Source organism: Mustelus asterias, chromosome 18 (genome assembly GCF_964213995.1).
Source record: "Mustelus asterias chromosome 18, sMusAst1.hap1.1, whole genome shotgun sequence".
Classification (NCBI taxonomy): domain Eukaryota; kingdom Metazoa; phylum Chordata; class Chondrichthyes; order Carcharhiniformes; family Triakidae; genus Mustelus; species Mustelus asterias.
In genome coordinates, this window is record NC_135818.1 from 58,678,735 (window position 1) to 58,697,497 (window position 18,763).

Consider the following 18,763-nt stretch of genomic DNA (forward strand, 5'->3'; position numbering starts at 1 on the left):
TCTATCTACTTTCACTGGTTTTCTATGACAATATTCCCGCAAGTAAGTGTACAGTTGATCTGAAAGTGAAACAAAGCCAACTCACCTCTTTTTTTGCCTCTTTGCTTGGCTCAATTTCACTGTCAATGATACTGGTTGTATTTGCGTTGGTCTCTTCATTCTCATCACCACTGCAAAAGGAAACAGGACTTGCAGATGAATCACTAAGTTACTGGTTACTATGCAAAAACAAAACCCAGACCCAAATTACACAACTGCCTTAAACAGAAAAATAGCAAGAAAACCACACAATTTTCAGTTCTGTAAAGAGAAATATACAGTTCATTCTTTAATCTAAAAATTTATAGTATTGTTAATTCAAATTAAACCATGCAGAAACAAATCACACTCAAAATATGAGGACAGTTTCTGTTGAATTTAAATAAACATGGGGAACAGGAGTAAGCCCTTAGCCTCTCATACCTGTTGCTCAAATAATTGGTACTCTGTTAATTTGAATTCAAGTTTCCCAACCAACTTAGTCCTATTTAGTGAATTCTGCTGCTCAGTTCAGATTCAAACCTTATTCACGCAGGCCAGAGGTGCACAACTTTCTTGGCTATCTTACTGGAAATGGTAAATATGCTCAAAGCTTGGAATGGTCCTGTTGTTCAATTTTAGATCAGCAATGTCAAAAACTACCACACAAATTCTAGATCCACACACAAGGAAGCAAGTAATGTTCTGACAAAAAGCATTCACAACTGAGTGAGTGATAACATTTTTGAAATTCCACCTCAGTCAGAAAACTTATTTAACATTGATAAAGCTGTTCTCCATTGCACCTGCACCCAATGTTATTAGCCTTCATGAATAAAATGATTATGGGGAGAAAAAGGCTAAACTGTAAAATTATCCTCAGTCTAGGTTGGGACAACTGGGAGGAAAAAAAGCTGTTGGCGATTGAGAGCTCTAGAATGGCACAATGTAGTGTTCTTAATCTGATTGTAACCTTTCAAAAAAAAACATGGATCACTAAGGGTCTGAGGAGAGGGTGCATAAGTTTAAATAAAGTACAGCATCTGAAACAGAAAACTCATCATGATAGTTGACAACTGCAGAGTCCTCGTGTAAATACCTGCACGTTAATGTAGAATCCATTGGCAATACTAATTCAACCTGCTGGCACAGGTGGCAGCAGGACCTAACTATTGAGGATCTTGCCAACAGAAAATTCTGAAGCAGCAAAACTCCGAGCATTTGCTCTCTGTTGTTTACCAGCTTTCATGAGGTTTGAACCTATTGTCGCTATTGATAAGGAAGTCTTTACGTTCAGACACTGATGCTATAACAGAAGATAATGTTGCTACATGAGATTAAGGATGAAAGTCAAAACACGTGAATCCAGCATGGCAAAGGTCACATTCTATATGCCAACTGAGGAAATGGCTCAAAACAAAATCTTCCAAATGAATTTGATTTTTGAATGCAATTAAATGCACTTAATTTACACTGGCAATTGCACTAACCGGAAGTCATTTCATAAACCATCACAATTTTGGAAACAATTACTTGCGGAACTCCCAATAGAAAAATGATGAAACGAGTAAATAAGTTAACGCCAGCCCTTAAAAGGCAAATAAGTCATCCATGCAAGAAAATGACTTTTTTGGTGCGGAGAGCTTTGAACACTTTAGATACACGTCACTCAGTTATAAATTGACCAGCTCCAATCCCTTCCCCATTACTTATTTTATAGGCTGCATACATTTCAATAGAAAAACAAATTCACCCCTTTATTAGCTATTTTTATAATGGGATTAAAAACTGGCCACATGGCATCATTTTGAAGCATTTATTTATTCTAGTGCTTCATATTAAGAGAATATTTATTGCATGATTCCTTGCCTTTAGCAACTCATCCTAACCAGATAAGCTGGGTATGCATTTATTTACCTTCCTTCCTTATCCCGTTTCATCTGTTTGCGAGCATGACGATCCATTACACTAGTCTTGGTCCGTGTCTTCTTCCATGAGTAATAGAACTTTACCAGGCTAGCTATAGATTTGTCAGGCAACTGCAGAGACATACATGGTTAACAAGTTTTCTGAAACATAATCAAATCTCAAAAATCCAGTCAATGCATCTACCTCTCAGTTGTGGGTTTAATCAAACTAAAATGCTTATAAACCAGTTGAAGAGTAGATTCAAAACTGAATGATAGATTTTTGGGCGTTAACATAATCAAGGGACATGGGGATAGGAATGGGAAAGGAATTGATGTTCAGTCTTAGTAATACTGAATGGCAGAGAAGGTTTGAAGGGCTGTATGGCCCACTTGTGCTCCTATTTCTTATGGAGTTCTACATACCCCCATAATAGAAATACAAATTAATGTGATCCGATAGTTCAACAGACAAATGCATTACCTTTGGCTGCACTACTGAGCCAAAGAAGGATCTCAGGTACAATCCCCAGTTTGTGCCAATTTAGTTGATTTCAACCAGGGCAGCAATATGAGTATTGCAATTAGTCCTGGTACTCCTGCACTTGGGTGAAGGGCTAACAAAATTCTTCTCCAATGACTTTGGCTGAATTTTGCACACAAGCTAAGCATTTGACTACTACTGTCAAATCGTCTATTGATACTCATTAGCCATGTTCATTAATAAAAATAATAGTCTTTTGTATGAGTGTATCATATGGTTGTTTCTGTCCCAACATGGGTACTACCTTTAAAAAATTTGGGTAGAAACATAAAAACAGAGAATAGAAGCAGGAGTAGGCCATTCAACCCTTCGAGCCAAGCCTGCTCCGCCATTCATTTTGATCATGGCTGATCATCAAAATTTCAGCATGTGGACGACAAGTAAAGTTTAAGTTAGATTATAGCATTCTATGCAGAGGAAACCTCATCCCTGCATTTTAAAATGTTTTACACTGTGTGGAAGACACTTCCATTAAAACAATTATTTGCCCAAACAGATTTATTGTAGTAACAGTTTTAAACAAAGCACTGAAGTTTTATTAAGATCCCTTCCCCATGTATTGATGTCATCTGAGAGATAGTCAACTAACTACACTAGTAGTGTTTTATTACAAAATGGAAAGCTTAGGAAGGTCAATGAAAAATAACAGTTTGACAACAGCTTGATCCTTATATTGTGTAAATCAAATCATACATCCAATGTGAAAAATATAATTAAGCTATTCATAAAACCATTATATGTGAATATCTGCATTCAGAAGCTGTATGTGACATGACCAACAAATATAAAAAGTATAATTAAAAACAAAGTGCTGGAAAAACTCAGCAGGGCTGGCAGCAATTGTGGAGAGAAACAGAATTAACGTTTCTCTAGAACATTTCCCAGTAATTTAAAAAAGGTGGATCTGCCTTGCATTACTTTTATCACAGTAAAAGATGAAAATAATCAAATAATTTACCAAATCCCTATGAATAGTCCTATTCCAGCAGTTACCTTTAAATTTTTCTCAGTCTATTAGCCACCTATCAATACTTTTTAAACCTCAGGTTTTTAAATGCCTAGTGATAAACATCCAATCTGTAATCTGCAATAATTTGGAGTTTTAGGTACAGCCTCCTTCTGCTGAGCTATATGGTAGAAAATATTAAGTGAAACAAAGAGGATCTCAAAGTGAAGACATAACATTTTTAGATTTCTCAAAAACCCTACGATGAAAATATTTGGATTTTTATGAAAATAAACTAATGCCATTATGGAGATTAAAATGTATTATTTCAGCCTGTATATGCTGCACAATTTAGCATCAATATGTCAAAGTAGATGTGATCTTGCCCTCCAGGTATGCCACTCCCAAGCTCCTCTCTGTGGAAATCTGGGCTCTGCCAATCGGTGCCTTCCATGATAAACAACAAGAGTTAATTGCTAAGGGAGTAAACTTGATTCGAATTCTGAAATGGAATTCTATTAGGCAGTTGGTGTTTCCCTTAAGTTAGCACTTTCCACAGTCCAAAAGATGTGCTGTGCTGATTAGGCGCATTGGCCATGCTAAATTCTCCCTCAGTGTACCCAAACAGGCCCGGAGTGTGGCGACGAGGGGATTTTTCACAGTAACTTCATTGCAGTGTTAATGTAAGCCTACTTGTGACACTAATAAATAAACTTTAAACTTTAACTTAAATATAGCAATGACATTGATTATTTTTGTGCCATTCTTAATTCCTTGTGTTATCTGTTGAAATTTAATGCCCACTTAAGTGAATACAACTTTAGTAGCTTAGTTCTCTGTATATGCTTTTCTATTCTTTTTAAGATATGGATGTTCCTCGAGTTGAAAGCCTGCGCTTCAGAAAAACAGACTGCAGTTCAGCCTGTTGTACTGCCAAATGATGACAGAAGTTTTTCATTCCATGTCAATTTTCACCAGTCTCCTTCTTCCCCTGAAAACCTAAACACCTTACAGTGAATGGCCCTACAGATGCAATGCATTCACCAACAATTTAGCCAAACAACCAGTCTGCATCTGCAATACTAGATGAATGATAAGTGGGCTTATGATCGCAGGAGTGATCTCAGGACAGAGATGGGGTTTACTATCTAATGCACACTTACAGCAGTAGTCTCTGGATGGTGATAGTTGAACAGGAACCACACTCATTTTCCCAACCGATAGCTAAAATCATCAACCTCAGGATATTACATTTTTATTCAGAAATGAAGAATGCTAAAAGCAAAGTGTGCAAGAAAGTAAGTCTGGCTTCCATTTACTGTGTTAAAAAGCTTTCAAAATGTATTTGGTCATTTCAAACAAGGAACATTGGATTTTGTGGAGAACTTTGATGGGACTATGTATTTATTGATGAGTGAATAGTGAGTGTCATGGTGATGCAGTAGACTGGGAACTTCAAAGTAATGTAGCAAGTAGCTTCTAATAAACTGGTAAAATAAATCAAATACTGCAGATTCTGGAATCTGAAAACAAGAACAGAGAATGCTGGAAAAATTCAGCAGGTTTGGCAGCAGCTTCTGTAGAGAGAGAAAACAGTTAACATTGAGTCTGTCTGATGCCTCATCTGAGCGAATCCCTCTACACCTCCATCCTCACCCAGAGGATCTGACGGCTCACCACTTCTTCCTTGAGCAGAGGCCTGAACAATCCCCGGCTGTAACCACTCTCCTCCGCCTGGCTGAATTTGTTCTCTGCCACTAAATAATTTCTCCTTGTCTCACTTCCTGCAAATAAAAGGCATGGCTACAGGTACCTGCATGGGCCCTCAGTTATGCTCATCTATTTGTGGAATGCCCCTGGTTCCAATCCTACTCAGGTGTGCTCCTGCAACTCTTTTTCCATTACATCGATGACTGTAATGGTGCCGCTTCATGTTCTCATCTGGACCTGGAAAAAATGATCAATTTTGCTTCCAGTTTCCACTCCTCTCACCTTCGCATGGTCCATCTCTGATGCTTCCCTTCCTTGACCTCGGTCTCCATTTCTGGTGATAGACTGACTACCAATACTCATTACAAACCCACCGACTCCCACAGCTACCTCAACAACAACCCCTCACATCCCAGTTCCTGTAAGGACTCCATCCCATTCTCCCAGTTTTTTCTGCCTCCATAACATTTGTTCTGATAATGCCACCTTCGAAAATGGTGCTTCCTTAACCGAGGTTCCCCAATCCCCTTCATTGACAGGGCACTCAACTAGGTTTGATCCATTTCCTGTACCTCTGCACTCACCCCATCTTCTCCCTCCCTGAACCAATGACTGGGTCTCTATTGTCTTCACTTTTCACCCCACCAGCTTCCAAATTCAAAGAATCATCCCCCACCATTTCTGCCAACTCCATCATGATGCAATCACTAATCACTTCTTCCCCTCAACATCTCCCCATCATTCCACATTGCACAGGAACCATTCCGTCTCTGATACCCCGGTCCACTCCTCCAGCATACCCAACTCCCTATCCCCTTCCCATGGCACCTTCTCTTGCAAGTGCAGACGGTGCAACACATGCCCCTATACCTCCTCCCTTCTGTCCATTCAAGGCCCCAAACATTCCTTTCAGGTTAAGCAGCATTTCATTTGCGCTTCCTTCAATTTGATCTACTCCTCACAATGCAGTCACCTCTACTTTGGAAAGACTAAACACAGATTAGGTGATCGCTTTGCGGAACACCTTTGCTCAATCCGCAAGCATGACTCAAACCTTCCTGTTGCTTGCCATTTTAACTTAGCACCTTGCTCTCATGCCCACATATCCATCCTTGGCCTGCTGCAATGCTCCAGTAAAGCATTGGGGGCAGCATCTCATCTTCTGATTAGGCATGTTATAGCCCTCAGGACTCAATGCTGAGTTCAACAACTTTAGACTGTGATCTTTCACCTACACCTTAAACACTTTTTATTATCTATACATTTATTGTCGCAATGCAAAAACCCTCCCTTCTTCCCCCACCCCCTTCCAAACCAGGCCATCGTTTTTAAGGTTGCTACAGCTTATTGCAATTTCTCCCAGTTACAGTTTAATATCCAACACATTGCTCCCTCTCTAATTCTGATGGAGTCAGACAGACTTTCTCTCTCTACAAATGTTGCCAGACTTGTTGAGCTTTTCTGGTCTTGTTCCACTAAACTGGTGTCTGCTTGTCTCAAGCTCAGTCTCTCAGACAGGGAAGGTACACTGTACAAAAGGATGAGGAAAATATGCACAAAAGGCTGAACTATATCAATGTTCAAATCATTTACATTTCGCATTATATGGCCACTAAGTTCCAGCAATCACAGAGACAAATATACATGCTCTGCACAACAGACATAACTAAATATAATTATTTTAATGCAACTTATAATAGTCATAAATTTAGTTTTTAATAAACTGAACGCAAGATCAATTAATTTCTTCCTACCATTTGCTGAATTCTGTGGAAGGTTTTCCCATGGAAACTAAATGCTTGTTCAAAGAGGACCCGGTCCTCCACAGTCCACTCATCTGGAAATGGTGTGAAGTTCGGAAGGTCAGACAAGGACTTTTCAATATTGTGTTTGTGCCAAAAGAGCATACCTAAAGCCTATGGAAAATTAATTTAATGAGTACAAATAGAATCCACAACATATTAAAATTAAATGCATTATACTTTGAAGCAAGAGGGGACTGGAACAAAATCCTAAGATGACAGACAGGTGGCAAAATAGAAGCTGAAATTGTCACTCATAATTGTAGACCTGCATGGACAGTGACTCAACAGTTTGGTCATTCATTAGTAAAACATGACAACAGTCTATGATACCTTTTTGGGTAACGAATATTTTTCATTTATAACCAAAGATTTTTATTGATAACTGGGCTACTCACTCAACTGTAATTTTAAATTAGAAAAAAGTTCCCACGACAGTCATTGCTCAGCTGGCAGCACTCTTCCTCCTGAGTCAGAAAGTTAAGTTTCAAGTCCCACTCCAGCACTAGAGCACAAAAATCAAAAGCTAACACCACAGTGCAGTACTAAGAGATTGCAATCCCATCTTTTGCACAAGCGGCTAAACTGAGCCCGATTTTTCTGCTCAGCTGAATGTAAAATTTCAAAGATCAGTGTCCTGATCAATGTATCCCTCCATCGACATCAGCAAAAACAAATTATCCAGTCATCACCACATTGCTATTTGTGGGACCTTGCTGTGCTTAAATCATCTGCCTCATTCCCTGCATTACTTCCGATATCATTGACGTTAAAAGCACTTTGGGATGTCATGTGATTATGACAAGTGCTATATAATCCAAGTTTTTCTTTCATAACCTGCATCTAATCACTGTCAGCTTGTTATGGTTCAGGATAGAAAGTCAAGTGTTTACTAAAGCCTGCCTGAATCATAAGCTTTGCATCTTGAATTTGGCTAGGATAAGCATGATAGGCTTCTCTTCAGGTATGATTCAAATGACCCACTAGGGAGCTTTTATCAAACAAAGTTCATTTCAGGATATAGTCAACATGCATAGTAAGAAAATTAGCAAGAACTTTTATCAATTACAAACAAGAAACAAAACAACCAACATAATGTATACTCCTTAACAAAGATATCTAATGTGTTCCAATCAAACTAACCTCCATAAACAACCCTTGCCATAGACAAAACCCTTTAAACAGGTTGAATACAGCAACGTCTACTGCTCACGTGATAATGGAAATTGAGTCCTTTGGTTGAGGTCTGCAGTTCTCTGGATTCACTCCGAGCAGTTTGAAGACAAGACAGCTTCCCAAAACACTAGAGACACTCTGGTCTAGCCCCCCAACAGCAGTAGATTTTCACCCTTCAGGAAAACAACAGAATTTCCCCAAAAAAAGGGGGAAAGACTTCTCTTTTAGCTAACCAACAGAAATTCCAAAACAACAGGGAGAGAAGGAAAACACTTTTTAAGCTTGTTGCCCCTTCTGAAACTAAAACTCAAACTTGCAGCTCCAAACTGAAAATTTAAAAAAACTGTCCAAAAATACATGACCATCCTCCTAACAATGCAGGATCGTAAAACTAATCCCAGGGTAAACACAAACAACCCCATTCAAACCACTTAAGTAGCAATAAAAGGACATTTCCAGTCAAGTCGGCAACAATGACATCACTGAAGCTGAGAGCTAAATCATATATTTTTAAAAAACTTTCTTAAAGGTATACTAACGTCACAGCTAGTTACAGCTGGCTGGTCAGCTCTCAATAGTTGAGAAAGCACCTACTGTCTATTCAGACAGGCTCATTTAAATGAGAACACGCTCATGTTCAGAATGGGAGACAGTGGGCAGAATAAAGAATGGTTCTAACACTTGCCATGAAACTGGATTAGCAAATTAAATATAAACAAGTTTTGCCTCCTTCAAAGCAGCTATTTCAATCTCTTTACAAGTCATATTGCATTGCAAAATGTGTTTATTAAACTAAAGTCTTGTGGTTTCATGTGTTGCTTTGAAACAGAACCATTTAGTAAGTTATGACACAACTGGAAGCTAGCCAGGGCTGATCCTGACTAGTTGTCCTTTAGAAACAATGCAGGGCTAAGTCAACCACACAATCTCTACCAAAACTTCCCTAAATGCACAAAATGCTTTTTCTTTGCCACCAATTAGCTAGGTTACAGACATTTCATTTAAAACAAACGTCATGTTCTATAGGTTTTGGACACTTATGTATAACCTGGTATCATTCTATTACATTGTTCCTCTGTAATAATGAAGTATACTCATGAAGTATACTCAATAATGAAGTATACTGATGGGGGTGGCACGGTAGCACAGTGGTTAGCACTGCTGCTTCACAGCTCCAGGGAGCTGGGTTCGATTCCCGACTTAGGTCACTGTCTGTGTGGAGTTTGCACATTCTCCTCGTGTCTGCGTGGATTTCCTCCGGGTGCTCCGGTTTCCTCCCACAGTCCAAAGATGTGCAGGTTAGGTTGATTGGCCATGCTAAAATTGCCCCTTAGTGTCCTGAGATGCGTAGGTTAGAGGGATTAGCGGGTAAATATGTAGGGATATGGGGTAGGGCCTGGGTGGGGTTGTAGTCGGTGCAGACTCGATGGGCCAAATGGCCTCTTTCTGCACTGTAGGGTTTCTATGATTTCTATGACTCTCAACTATGACATAACTAAACTCCATATTTTGCCAATTGCAGAATCATTTTTAACTTTTAGTTGCATTTCAAGTTTTTAGTCACAATTTTGTTTGTATTCCATAGGTGTTATCTACTAGTACTTAATCAGATGATCAGGAAATCTAATCCACAGCATTAGACTAATTTGAAGCTGTACTTTGCATATAAGAATGAAGCAAGTGATCATATTTAGCACAAAGTAAAACAGAATGGAAAATAAACAGTTCTCTCATTCAAAAAGGGTACATGAAAATGTTTGCAACTCTGATGTTCCTATATGATGGCATAGCATCCCAACACCAGGGAAATAAAAATTGCTTCACATAGTTCCACTGTATAGAAGTACATCATAGCCAATCACAATAGAATTAACATTGCCAAAAAGTAGTCTGCAGCCCAAAACATCTCTGTCCAATAAAGCAGCATTGAAAGTGGTGATGAGGTTGGGCAAAGTGGAATGGGTTGCAGGAAGGTTCGGAGTTAAAGCAGTAAGATTTACTAAATATATTTCTGGTATGGTCTTGCTCTTTGAAGTTTATTCTCCATATACATGATGATATACTAAATATCCAATGGTTTTGGCCAGGGTGGAGGTGGGACGGGGAAGAGAAGGAAAAGATTACAGGCACTTGTTGAACCACAAAGCAATCTTTAGTCTTTCAGGTAAGGAGGGGTTCAAGATCAGACCATCTTGCACAGATTTAATTCAGTGTCCATTTTAAAGCTACGTATTCTGTCCTTTTTATATTTCCACTCTAAACTTCTATACCCATATCTTGGGGGTGAAAACTGTCCAAGTAAACATGCTATGCCATATCTTACATCCTCTTGCCATTGGTGGTGCTCTAGTAAGACTGATCATTCTTCTGATGTATATTGCTGCGAGCTGCAATTTTAACAAAATGTCATTTTTTACTCGAGGTACTTGCAAATTTTAGATTCAGGCCCAACACAATCCAAATGGCTTACTCATTTTGTGGTGAGGAGGAACTAACAGTCAAGCAATTCTTCAATACTCAAAATTCACTTTCAAATACTTCACTCTCAACATGCTGTTCTGCAGCAACGGGCATGAACTTATCCCTCCTCAGGCGGTTGTCTCCATGCAAACAAAGACATTTATTATCAATTATTGTGGGAATTAAAAAAATCAGAGCTTGAAGGAGAAATAGACCAAACGGTAACCTTGAATCAAACAAAATTTGCTCTGTAGTGGAGCGGCAAAACCTGTCAGGCATGGTAGAGAAGTGGTTAGATTGGTGGACAACTGATCCAATGGTCTGTAACAAGAACCCCGGATACGAGCTTCAATCCCGTCACAGCAAAGGGGAAATTTAAATTTGGTTAATTAAACAATCTGGAATAGAAAGCTACCATCAGTAATCACAACCAAGAAACTACCTGGTTATCCAAAAAATCCAACACATTTAGGGAAGGAGACATACTGCCCTTACCCAATCTAGCCTATTTGTAACTTCAGTCTCACAGCAAAATGGTCAATTCTTAACTGCCCTCTGCAATGGCCTAGCAAGCAACTCTGTTGCATCAAGACCACAACAACAGACTGCAGTGACTCAAGATGGCAGCTTGAAGGGCAATAAATATTGGCCTTATACCATAACAATAATGGATTACTAACTTCAAGAAATTCAGAACTCTTTCTACTAGGATAGAAATGAAAATATACCACTTTTAACAGGGATGAAGAACTTCATCGCCGGAATTCTTCCCCCTGCCCACCATGGAGCCGGGACAAGCAAAGGGCGGACAACAGAAATGTCCGTTGACCTCCGGTGGGATCCGGTCTCAGGTCAAGCGAGGCTGTAAAATCCTGCCCCCATAAGTTATTGCTCCTGAACAAAAGTGTAGGCAAAATGAGATCTGACATTATACAGCATGGAGTCAAGGAGGATCACACAGCTCTGGGGTCTATAATAAGCAAACTTCTGAAAAGGGGCATTGCCCTTTTGATTTTTCATTGTTGAAAAGTGGGCCTGTCCTATGTGCAAGAAAAATAAGGTTTGATATAAAAATTGAAATGTCTATACAAAAACAAGACTGGAGGTAAAAATAAATTCAGCAGGAATGGGAGTAAACAGATTTTGGGGCAAATTAAAACTATGAATAGGTACAAAGGAGACATATTGCCACAAGAATTAAAGGAGTGGCTGCTGAAATATCTTACAACTGTTACAGAAATTAAAATTAGCACAAAGGACAGCAAACACAAAAGGGAATGGCAAAAGACTAACAAACTTTTATTAGTTAGAGAAATGGTAATGTAAACAGAGACTAAAAATAGTACATATTCAAGGATAATGGAGATAGTGAATTGCCTTTGGTAGCATATGCGAAAATGAGACATTGGACTAGATAATTATAGAAACAGAATTAGTACTGAAAAAGTTGGCGGAACCTAGGTGGAAAAAGCAGCTGGTGGGGCACATTCTAAAATGTTGAGGTAGTCATAAAAATAACAGAAACTCTATAATCACAACTGTTCAAATATATGAAATGGAAGCTATGCTAGAGGAGAGGCAGGCATCCAAACTTCTGAAATCACTGCTTAGACAGTGATTTGTCTAACTCAGTTTGCAATAGCAAGGAACTGAAGAGCATACAGGATGCAGAAGAGATTAAATAAAAATGCTGGGGTGAGAGGCTTCAATTATGGGAGAACACTATAAGCCGAGATTATTTTTTCTTTTATGGGATGTGAGCATCAATGGCAAGGCCAGCATTTATTGCCCATCCCGAACTGCCCTTGAGAAGTTGGTGCTGAGCCGCCTTCATGAACCACTGCACTTCATGCGGTGTAGGTACTCATGCTGGGAAAGGAGTTCCAGGATTTTGAGCCTGTGAATGCAACGGTGATATAGTTCCAAGTCAGGATGATGTGTGGCTTGATGGGAACTTAGAGATGGTAGTGCTTTTGCCCTTGTCCTTCTAGGTGTTAGAGGTTGTAGGTTTGGAAGGTGCCAACAAAGAAGCCTTGGAATGTTGCTGCAACACATCTTGTATATAGCACACATTGTTGCCATTGCATGTCGATGGCGAAGGGAATAAATGTGTAACTTGGTGGTTGGACAGCCGATTAAGTGGGCTGCTTTGTCCTGGATGGCACTGAATTTTTTTAGTGATGCTTAAGTGGAAAGTATTCCATCACAGTAATGACTTATGAAATAATTGACTGCATTTATATAGCACTTTCTCATTTTCAAGGTGCTTCATATGGGCATAATCAAAAGAAGAATGCCAAGCAAAGGAGGTGAAAATAAAAGTTTGGTCAAACGCAATAGGTTTTAAGGAGGACTGGAGGGGGAGAGGAACGTAGAGACGTTTAGGAATGGGATCTAGATGGCAGGAAGCACAAGGCCAGAGTCATGGGATAAGTTAGTTGTAAAGCTGGGAGAAGTGAAAAATAGGGTGGAGCCACAATGAGATCCAAACATTAGGCAATAATTTTACCTTTGAGGCCTTGGGGACTGGGATGCATTTGGTGGCTAGAGTAAATGGCTTTGACATGGGTAAAAGATAATGGTCAAAATTTTCCCATCCCACCTGCCACTGGAATCATTACAGGCAGGACAGAGAATTCGACAGACAGCTAAAAAGTTAGTTGACCTCGGGCAGTAATTTCCGGTCACAGGATGGCCATGACTGGAAAATCCCACTCAATGATGGGATGGGATGTACCCCAGGTTACTGTGGGAAGCGAGGGAAGAGATTGCAGAGCCTCTGGCAATGATCTTTGCGTCGTCGATGGAGACGGGAGAGGTGCCGGAGGATTGCGGATGTGGTTCCTATTTTCAAGAAGGGGAATAGGGATAGCCCAGGTAATTACCGACCGGTGAGTCTAACCTCAGTGGTTGGTAAACTGATGGAGAAGATCCTGAGGGACAGGATATATGAGCATTGAGAGGGGTTTAGTATGCTCAAGAATACTCAGCATGGCTTTGTCAAGGGCAGATCGTGCCTTACGAGCCTGGTGGAGTTCTTCGAAAATGTGACTAAACACATTGACGAAGGGAAGGCGGTAGATGTGGTTTATATGGATTTTAGCAAGGCATTCGATAAGGTCCTCCATGCAAGGCTTCTAGAAAAAGTGAGAGGGCATGGGATCCAAGGGGCTGCTGCCCAGGTGGATCCAGAACTGGCTTGCCCAAAGGAGGCAGAGAGTGGGTATAGATGGGTCTTTTTCTAAATGGAGGTCGGTCACCAGTGGTGTGCCCCAGGGATCTGTTCTGGGACCCTTGCTGTTTGTCATTTTCATAAATGACCTGGATGAGGAAGCGGAGGGATGGGTTGGTAAGTTTGCCGACGACACGAAGGTTGGTGGGGTTGTGGATAGTCTGGAGGGATGTCAGAAGTTACAGAGGGACATAGATAGGATGCAAGACTGGGCGGACAAGTGGCAGATGGATTTCAACCCTGATAAATGTGTCGTGGTCCATTTTGGTAGGTCAAATGGGATAAAGGAGTACAATATAAAGGGAAATATTCTTAGTACTGTAGAGGATCAGAAGGACCTTGGGGTCCGGGTCCATAGGACTCTGAAATCGGCCCCGCAGGTGGAGGAGGTGGTTAAGAAGGCGTATGGTGTGCTGGCCTTTATCAATCGAGGGATTGAGTTTAGGAGTCCGGGGATAATGATGCAGCTATATAAGACCCTCGTCAGACCCCACTTGGAGTACTGTGCTCAGTTCTGGTCGCCTCACTATAGGAAGGATGTGGAAAAGATTGAAAGGGTGCAGAGGAGATTTACAAGGATGTTGCCTGGATTGAGTGGCATGCCTTATGAGGATAGGCTGAGGGAGCTCGGTCTTTTCTCCTTGGAGAGACGAAGGATGAGAGGAGACCTAATAGAGGTGTATAAGATGTTGAGAGGCATAGATCGGGTGGACTCTCAGAGGCTTTTTCTCAGGCTAGAAATGGCTGCTACGAGAGGACACAGGTTTAAGGTGCTGGGGGGTAGGTACAAGGGAAATGTTCGGGGTAAGTTTTTCACAGAGGGTGGTGGGCGAGTGGAATCGGCTGCCGTCAGTGGTGGTGGAGGCGAACTCAATAGGGTCTTTTAAGAGACTCCTGGATGAGTACATGGAGCGTAATAGGATGGAGGGTTATAGGTAGGTCGAGAAGGTAGGGATGTGTTCAGCACAACTTGTGGGCCGAAGGGCCTGTTTGTGCTGTAGTTTTTCTATGTTTCTAATGACTTCAGCCTTTCCAATGTTAAGTTGGAAGAAACTGCAGATGTTTGACAAGCAGTCTGACAACAAAGAGGCAGTGGAGAAATAGATTGGATGCTGTCAACACACACAAGTGGCTCCCATGTCTGCAGATGAAATCAGCAAGGGGAGTATGCAGAGGACAAAAAGGATAGGATTATTGATAGATCTCCAGATAATAGTGCAGGGACAGCAAATAATCCTTGCAGTTATTCTGCCTATAGGCAGATAGGCAAGAATAAAATTGAGTTAGAGCATCCCACTGAACGAGACAAGAGAGAGAGGAGCTGGAGGAGGATGTAATGGTCTTCCAAATTAAACAATGCTGAGAGATCAAGTAGGGGTCACACTATGGTCAGAGAACATGCATTTATGTTCAATCTAGTGCTGTGGCAGGAATGTAAGCCTGATTGGAGAAATTCTGATGGAGCATGGAAAAGGTACGTGATACCATATTCAACAAAAAGGAAGGGAAATTGAAGATGACGCAGTAGGTTAGATGGAGTTGAAAATGGGTTTTTGAAGGGGAAAGGATGTGATAACAGTTTTGAAACGGAGGGGTCAGTATCAGAGGAAGGTAGCCATTTTCAATGTCAGTTAACATGAGGGCAGCAAGGCAAGTTGGGTGGTCAGCAGATTAGTCAGAATCAACTCAAGGTCTAAATTTTAGATTGTAAAGTTTTATTACCTGTTCCATGTTGTAGCCATGCTTCTCTTTGGCTATTGAAATGTACTCATCCACTGAAAATGCAAAAAAAAGTTTAAAAAAGTTGACAACTTTAAATTAGCATATTTAATGGCAATTACTAAAAAAGATCACTTTCATCACCTGCATGTTAAAGTAGTGAATCACTCATCCCACTATAGAACCCATCCAATTTTTATTCCACTTAACTCAATGGAATGAAATTGGGAGTTAAGAGGCAAAAGCAATCCACTATCACCCTTGTGGCAAAGAGAAAAATGTATCCCCACATCTTTCAGTTTACACCAATGTATCATCTTACTAACGACCCAGACTTAAGGGGTTGTAAAGATCAATGAAAATATACATCAGCATACACAATACTGTTCCTCAACATATGAGCAGCTACAAAACAACTGAGATACAACTTAAAAGCTTGCTCTTAAGACTAAGAATCACATCCTTGGCAATAAGAATTTCCTCCTTTTAATGAGATCTTGCTCCATGATACTCCAGCATTGAACATATTTAAGGCTGAGATAAACAGCAGAGAATCAAGGGATATGGGAAGCAGGCAGGATGGAGTTGAGACACAAGACCAACCATGATCATACTATCATACTGAATACTGCAGTAGGTTCGAGGGGCTGCATGGTCTACTCCTGTTTCAATTTGTTATGCTCCCAAGAAAGAGTCTGGATTAATGAGATAAAACAGTTGTAAAACAGAAACTTCTGCCAACCGATATATCAAACAAATTTGGTGAGAATATTGATAATCATTAATCATTCAGAGCACTGTTAAATGTTTCCTTCCAACTAGTGATTTACAAGCTTCAAAATCACAAACTTATCAGCTTAACAAACCCACTTAAACGCTCAGGGCTACTTCACAGGTTACAATAAAGTGAGAATTTCTACAAAGCAGGAAGCAACAAAAATCAAGTTGATCTGAAAGCGTCAATTTAATTTGCTTAAATTTCTTACTCTTCATAGAACCATAGAAAAGTTGTGGTGCAGTAGGCATTCGGCCCATCTTGTCCATGCCTGCCAAGGAACACAGTAAGAGTTTTAACAACACCAGGTTAAAGTCCAACAGGTTTATTTGGTAGCAAATGCCATTAGCTTTCGGAGCGCTGCTCCTTTGTCAGATGGAGTGGAAATCTGCTCTCAAACAGGGCATACAGAGACACAAAATCAAGTTACAGAATACTGATTAGAATGCGAATCTCTACAACCAACCAGTTCTTAAAGATACAGACAATGTGAGTGGAGGAAGCATTCAGCACAGGTTAAAGCATTTATCTTTAAGACCTGGTTGGCTGTAGAGATTCGCATTCTAATCAGTATTCTGTAACTTGATCTTGTGTCTCTGTGCCCTGTTTGAGAGCAGATTTCCACTCCATCTGACGAAGGAGCAGCGCTCCGAAAGCTAATGGCATTTGCTACCAAATAAACCTGTTGGACTTTAACCTGTTGTTAAAACTCTTGCTGTATTTACCCCAGTCCGACGCCGGCATCTCCACATCATGCCAAGGAACACCCAGATGCCTCTTCTATTCCCACCTCCTTGCACCATGCCCATAGCCTTGTAGCTTATAGCACTTAAGGGGCAGATCCCAGTACTTTTAAAAAGAGTTTAGGGTCTCTGCCGCCACCATCAATCCGGGCAACGAATTCCAGACATCCACTTTCTTGTAAAATGCTGTAAAAATTCTAGAAGAAAAACTACTTTAAAAAAATTAACAAGCTTTTCCTTTGTTGATCAAGTCATAAGCTGCTGCCTTTACCTTCCTTTGCATAAAAATTATTTTTTGACTCAAAAGAATCAACAAAAATGCACAGTGCCGAAGCCAAGAACAGTTTCTAAATCAGCCACAGATGCAGCTGAAAGTCAGTGTATTCCAAGCTTTACAAACATAACCCGTAAAATTACAGTTTTGCCAGTGAAGCCTTGCCCAGGCACTGCATTTTTAATCAAGGGCTGAACATAAAAATCTGTTTTTCTTGCAATTGTAAATGGGTGAATACACTTACAATTCTAGCAACAAATCTTTAGTCGAGACACCAGAGGTGATGTTGTCTATCTGCTTTTTCACCATATGGTTTTTTGTAAACATTGGGCCCTATTTTATCATTTTGATTGTAAGTGCTGGACGGACTCAAAACTGGGAGTGTTTCACATCCAATTTTTGGACCGGTCTCAGGCACCCCCATAATCACTCTGCCTGAAAAAATATCAGCGAATTCGAATCGTGCTGCAGAAGCCTTTGGACGGGGCTTAACGCGTCTGAAATTCTGCAACTTCAATCGGCGCCTCAAACTGCGCATGCACAGAAAAAAATGATAGAATGCTGCTACCCTGCCACATCGCTCCCGGGCCATAATGCTTCCTCCTGGCCCCCACAGACATTGCCCCAACACTACTGACCTCCTTATCCTCCCATCCCCTCCCAGACCGATCGCGGCCCCTCCCCCCCTCCGATCTCAGGCAGCGGACCCCCCCCACCCCCCACCCCCCGGCCCCTCACTGATTTCAGCAGAGCTCCGTTGGACCCAACTCCGTCCCCTGCCTCGATCTCAAGCAGAGAGCCGTCCGACACTTGGCACTTGCCTCCTCACTAACTGGAGCGCCCGAATTGGACTTTTGTGGAGCATGTCTGTTTCACGCCGATTCTGGATGGGCAAATGTGGTGGTAAAGGGGCAATTGCCGGTAAGGTTGGGCGTGCAGCCCATTAAGTCAATTTAAATGCACGCAAATGCATTTAAATGGCCGTAACTCCTGTTTCAGGCGTGGTCTCAATCGCAGCCATTTTCGGGCCTTGGTAAAGGGGGTCCGGCGCAGAGACGGGGGCGGATCGCGCTACTCACCTCACGCCCCACTTTACCAAGTTTTGGCCCCGCCCCATGACACTGCCCAATGGGCAGTGCCAAGGTGCCCCCTGGGCATGGGCACTTTGTCCCTTGGACAGTGCCAGGGGCACAGGCTGGCACTGCCAGGGTGCCCATGCCCAGGGGGCACCACGCCCCACCGCCTGACCACCTAGGGGGCCCCGATTGCCCCCACTTCATTCCGGCAGGGTCTCTCGCTAGTTCCTCAAATATGGGGAGCTACTCTAAACCCCGTCGGAATGAAGTACTTCTGGCAGGGTGGGAGATTCAATCGGGACCAGCAAGTTCCCGATAATGAAATACTAAACATATTTAAACTACATTAAAAAAAGATTCAAATGACTTACCTGTCCTCCT

The 18,763-nt window shown here is 41.2% G+C and overlaps 1 protein-coding gene across 7 annotated transcripts in view; it reads right to left on the bottom strand.

The window, feature by feature from the left end:
• Positions 1-18,763, bottom strand: part of rcor1 (REST corepressor 1) — a 132,238-nt gene that overhangs the window by 22,673 nt on the left and 90,802 nt on the right. For all 7 annotated transcript variants that reach the window (XM_078234081.1, XM_078234079.1, XM_078234080.1 and 4 more), the window contains exons 3-6: positions 15,518-15,570; positions 6,880-7,041; positions 1,936-2,057; positions 86-170 (exon numbers count right to left, since the gene is read on the bottom strand). In XM_078234081.1, coding sequence (XP_078090207.1) covers positions 86-170; positions 1,936-2,057; positions 6,880-7,041; positions 15,518-15,570 — 422 coding nt within the window. The remainder of the gene's footprint in view (positions 1-85; positions 171-1,935; positions 2,058-6,879; positions 7,042-15,517; positions 15,571-18,763) is intronic.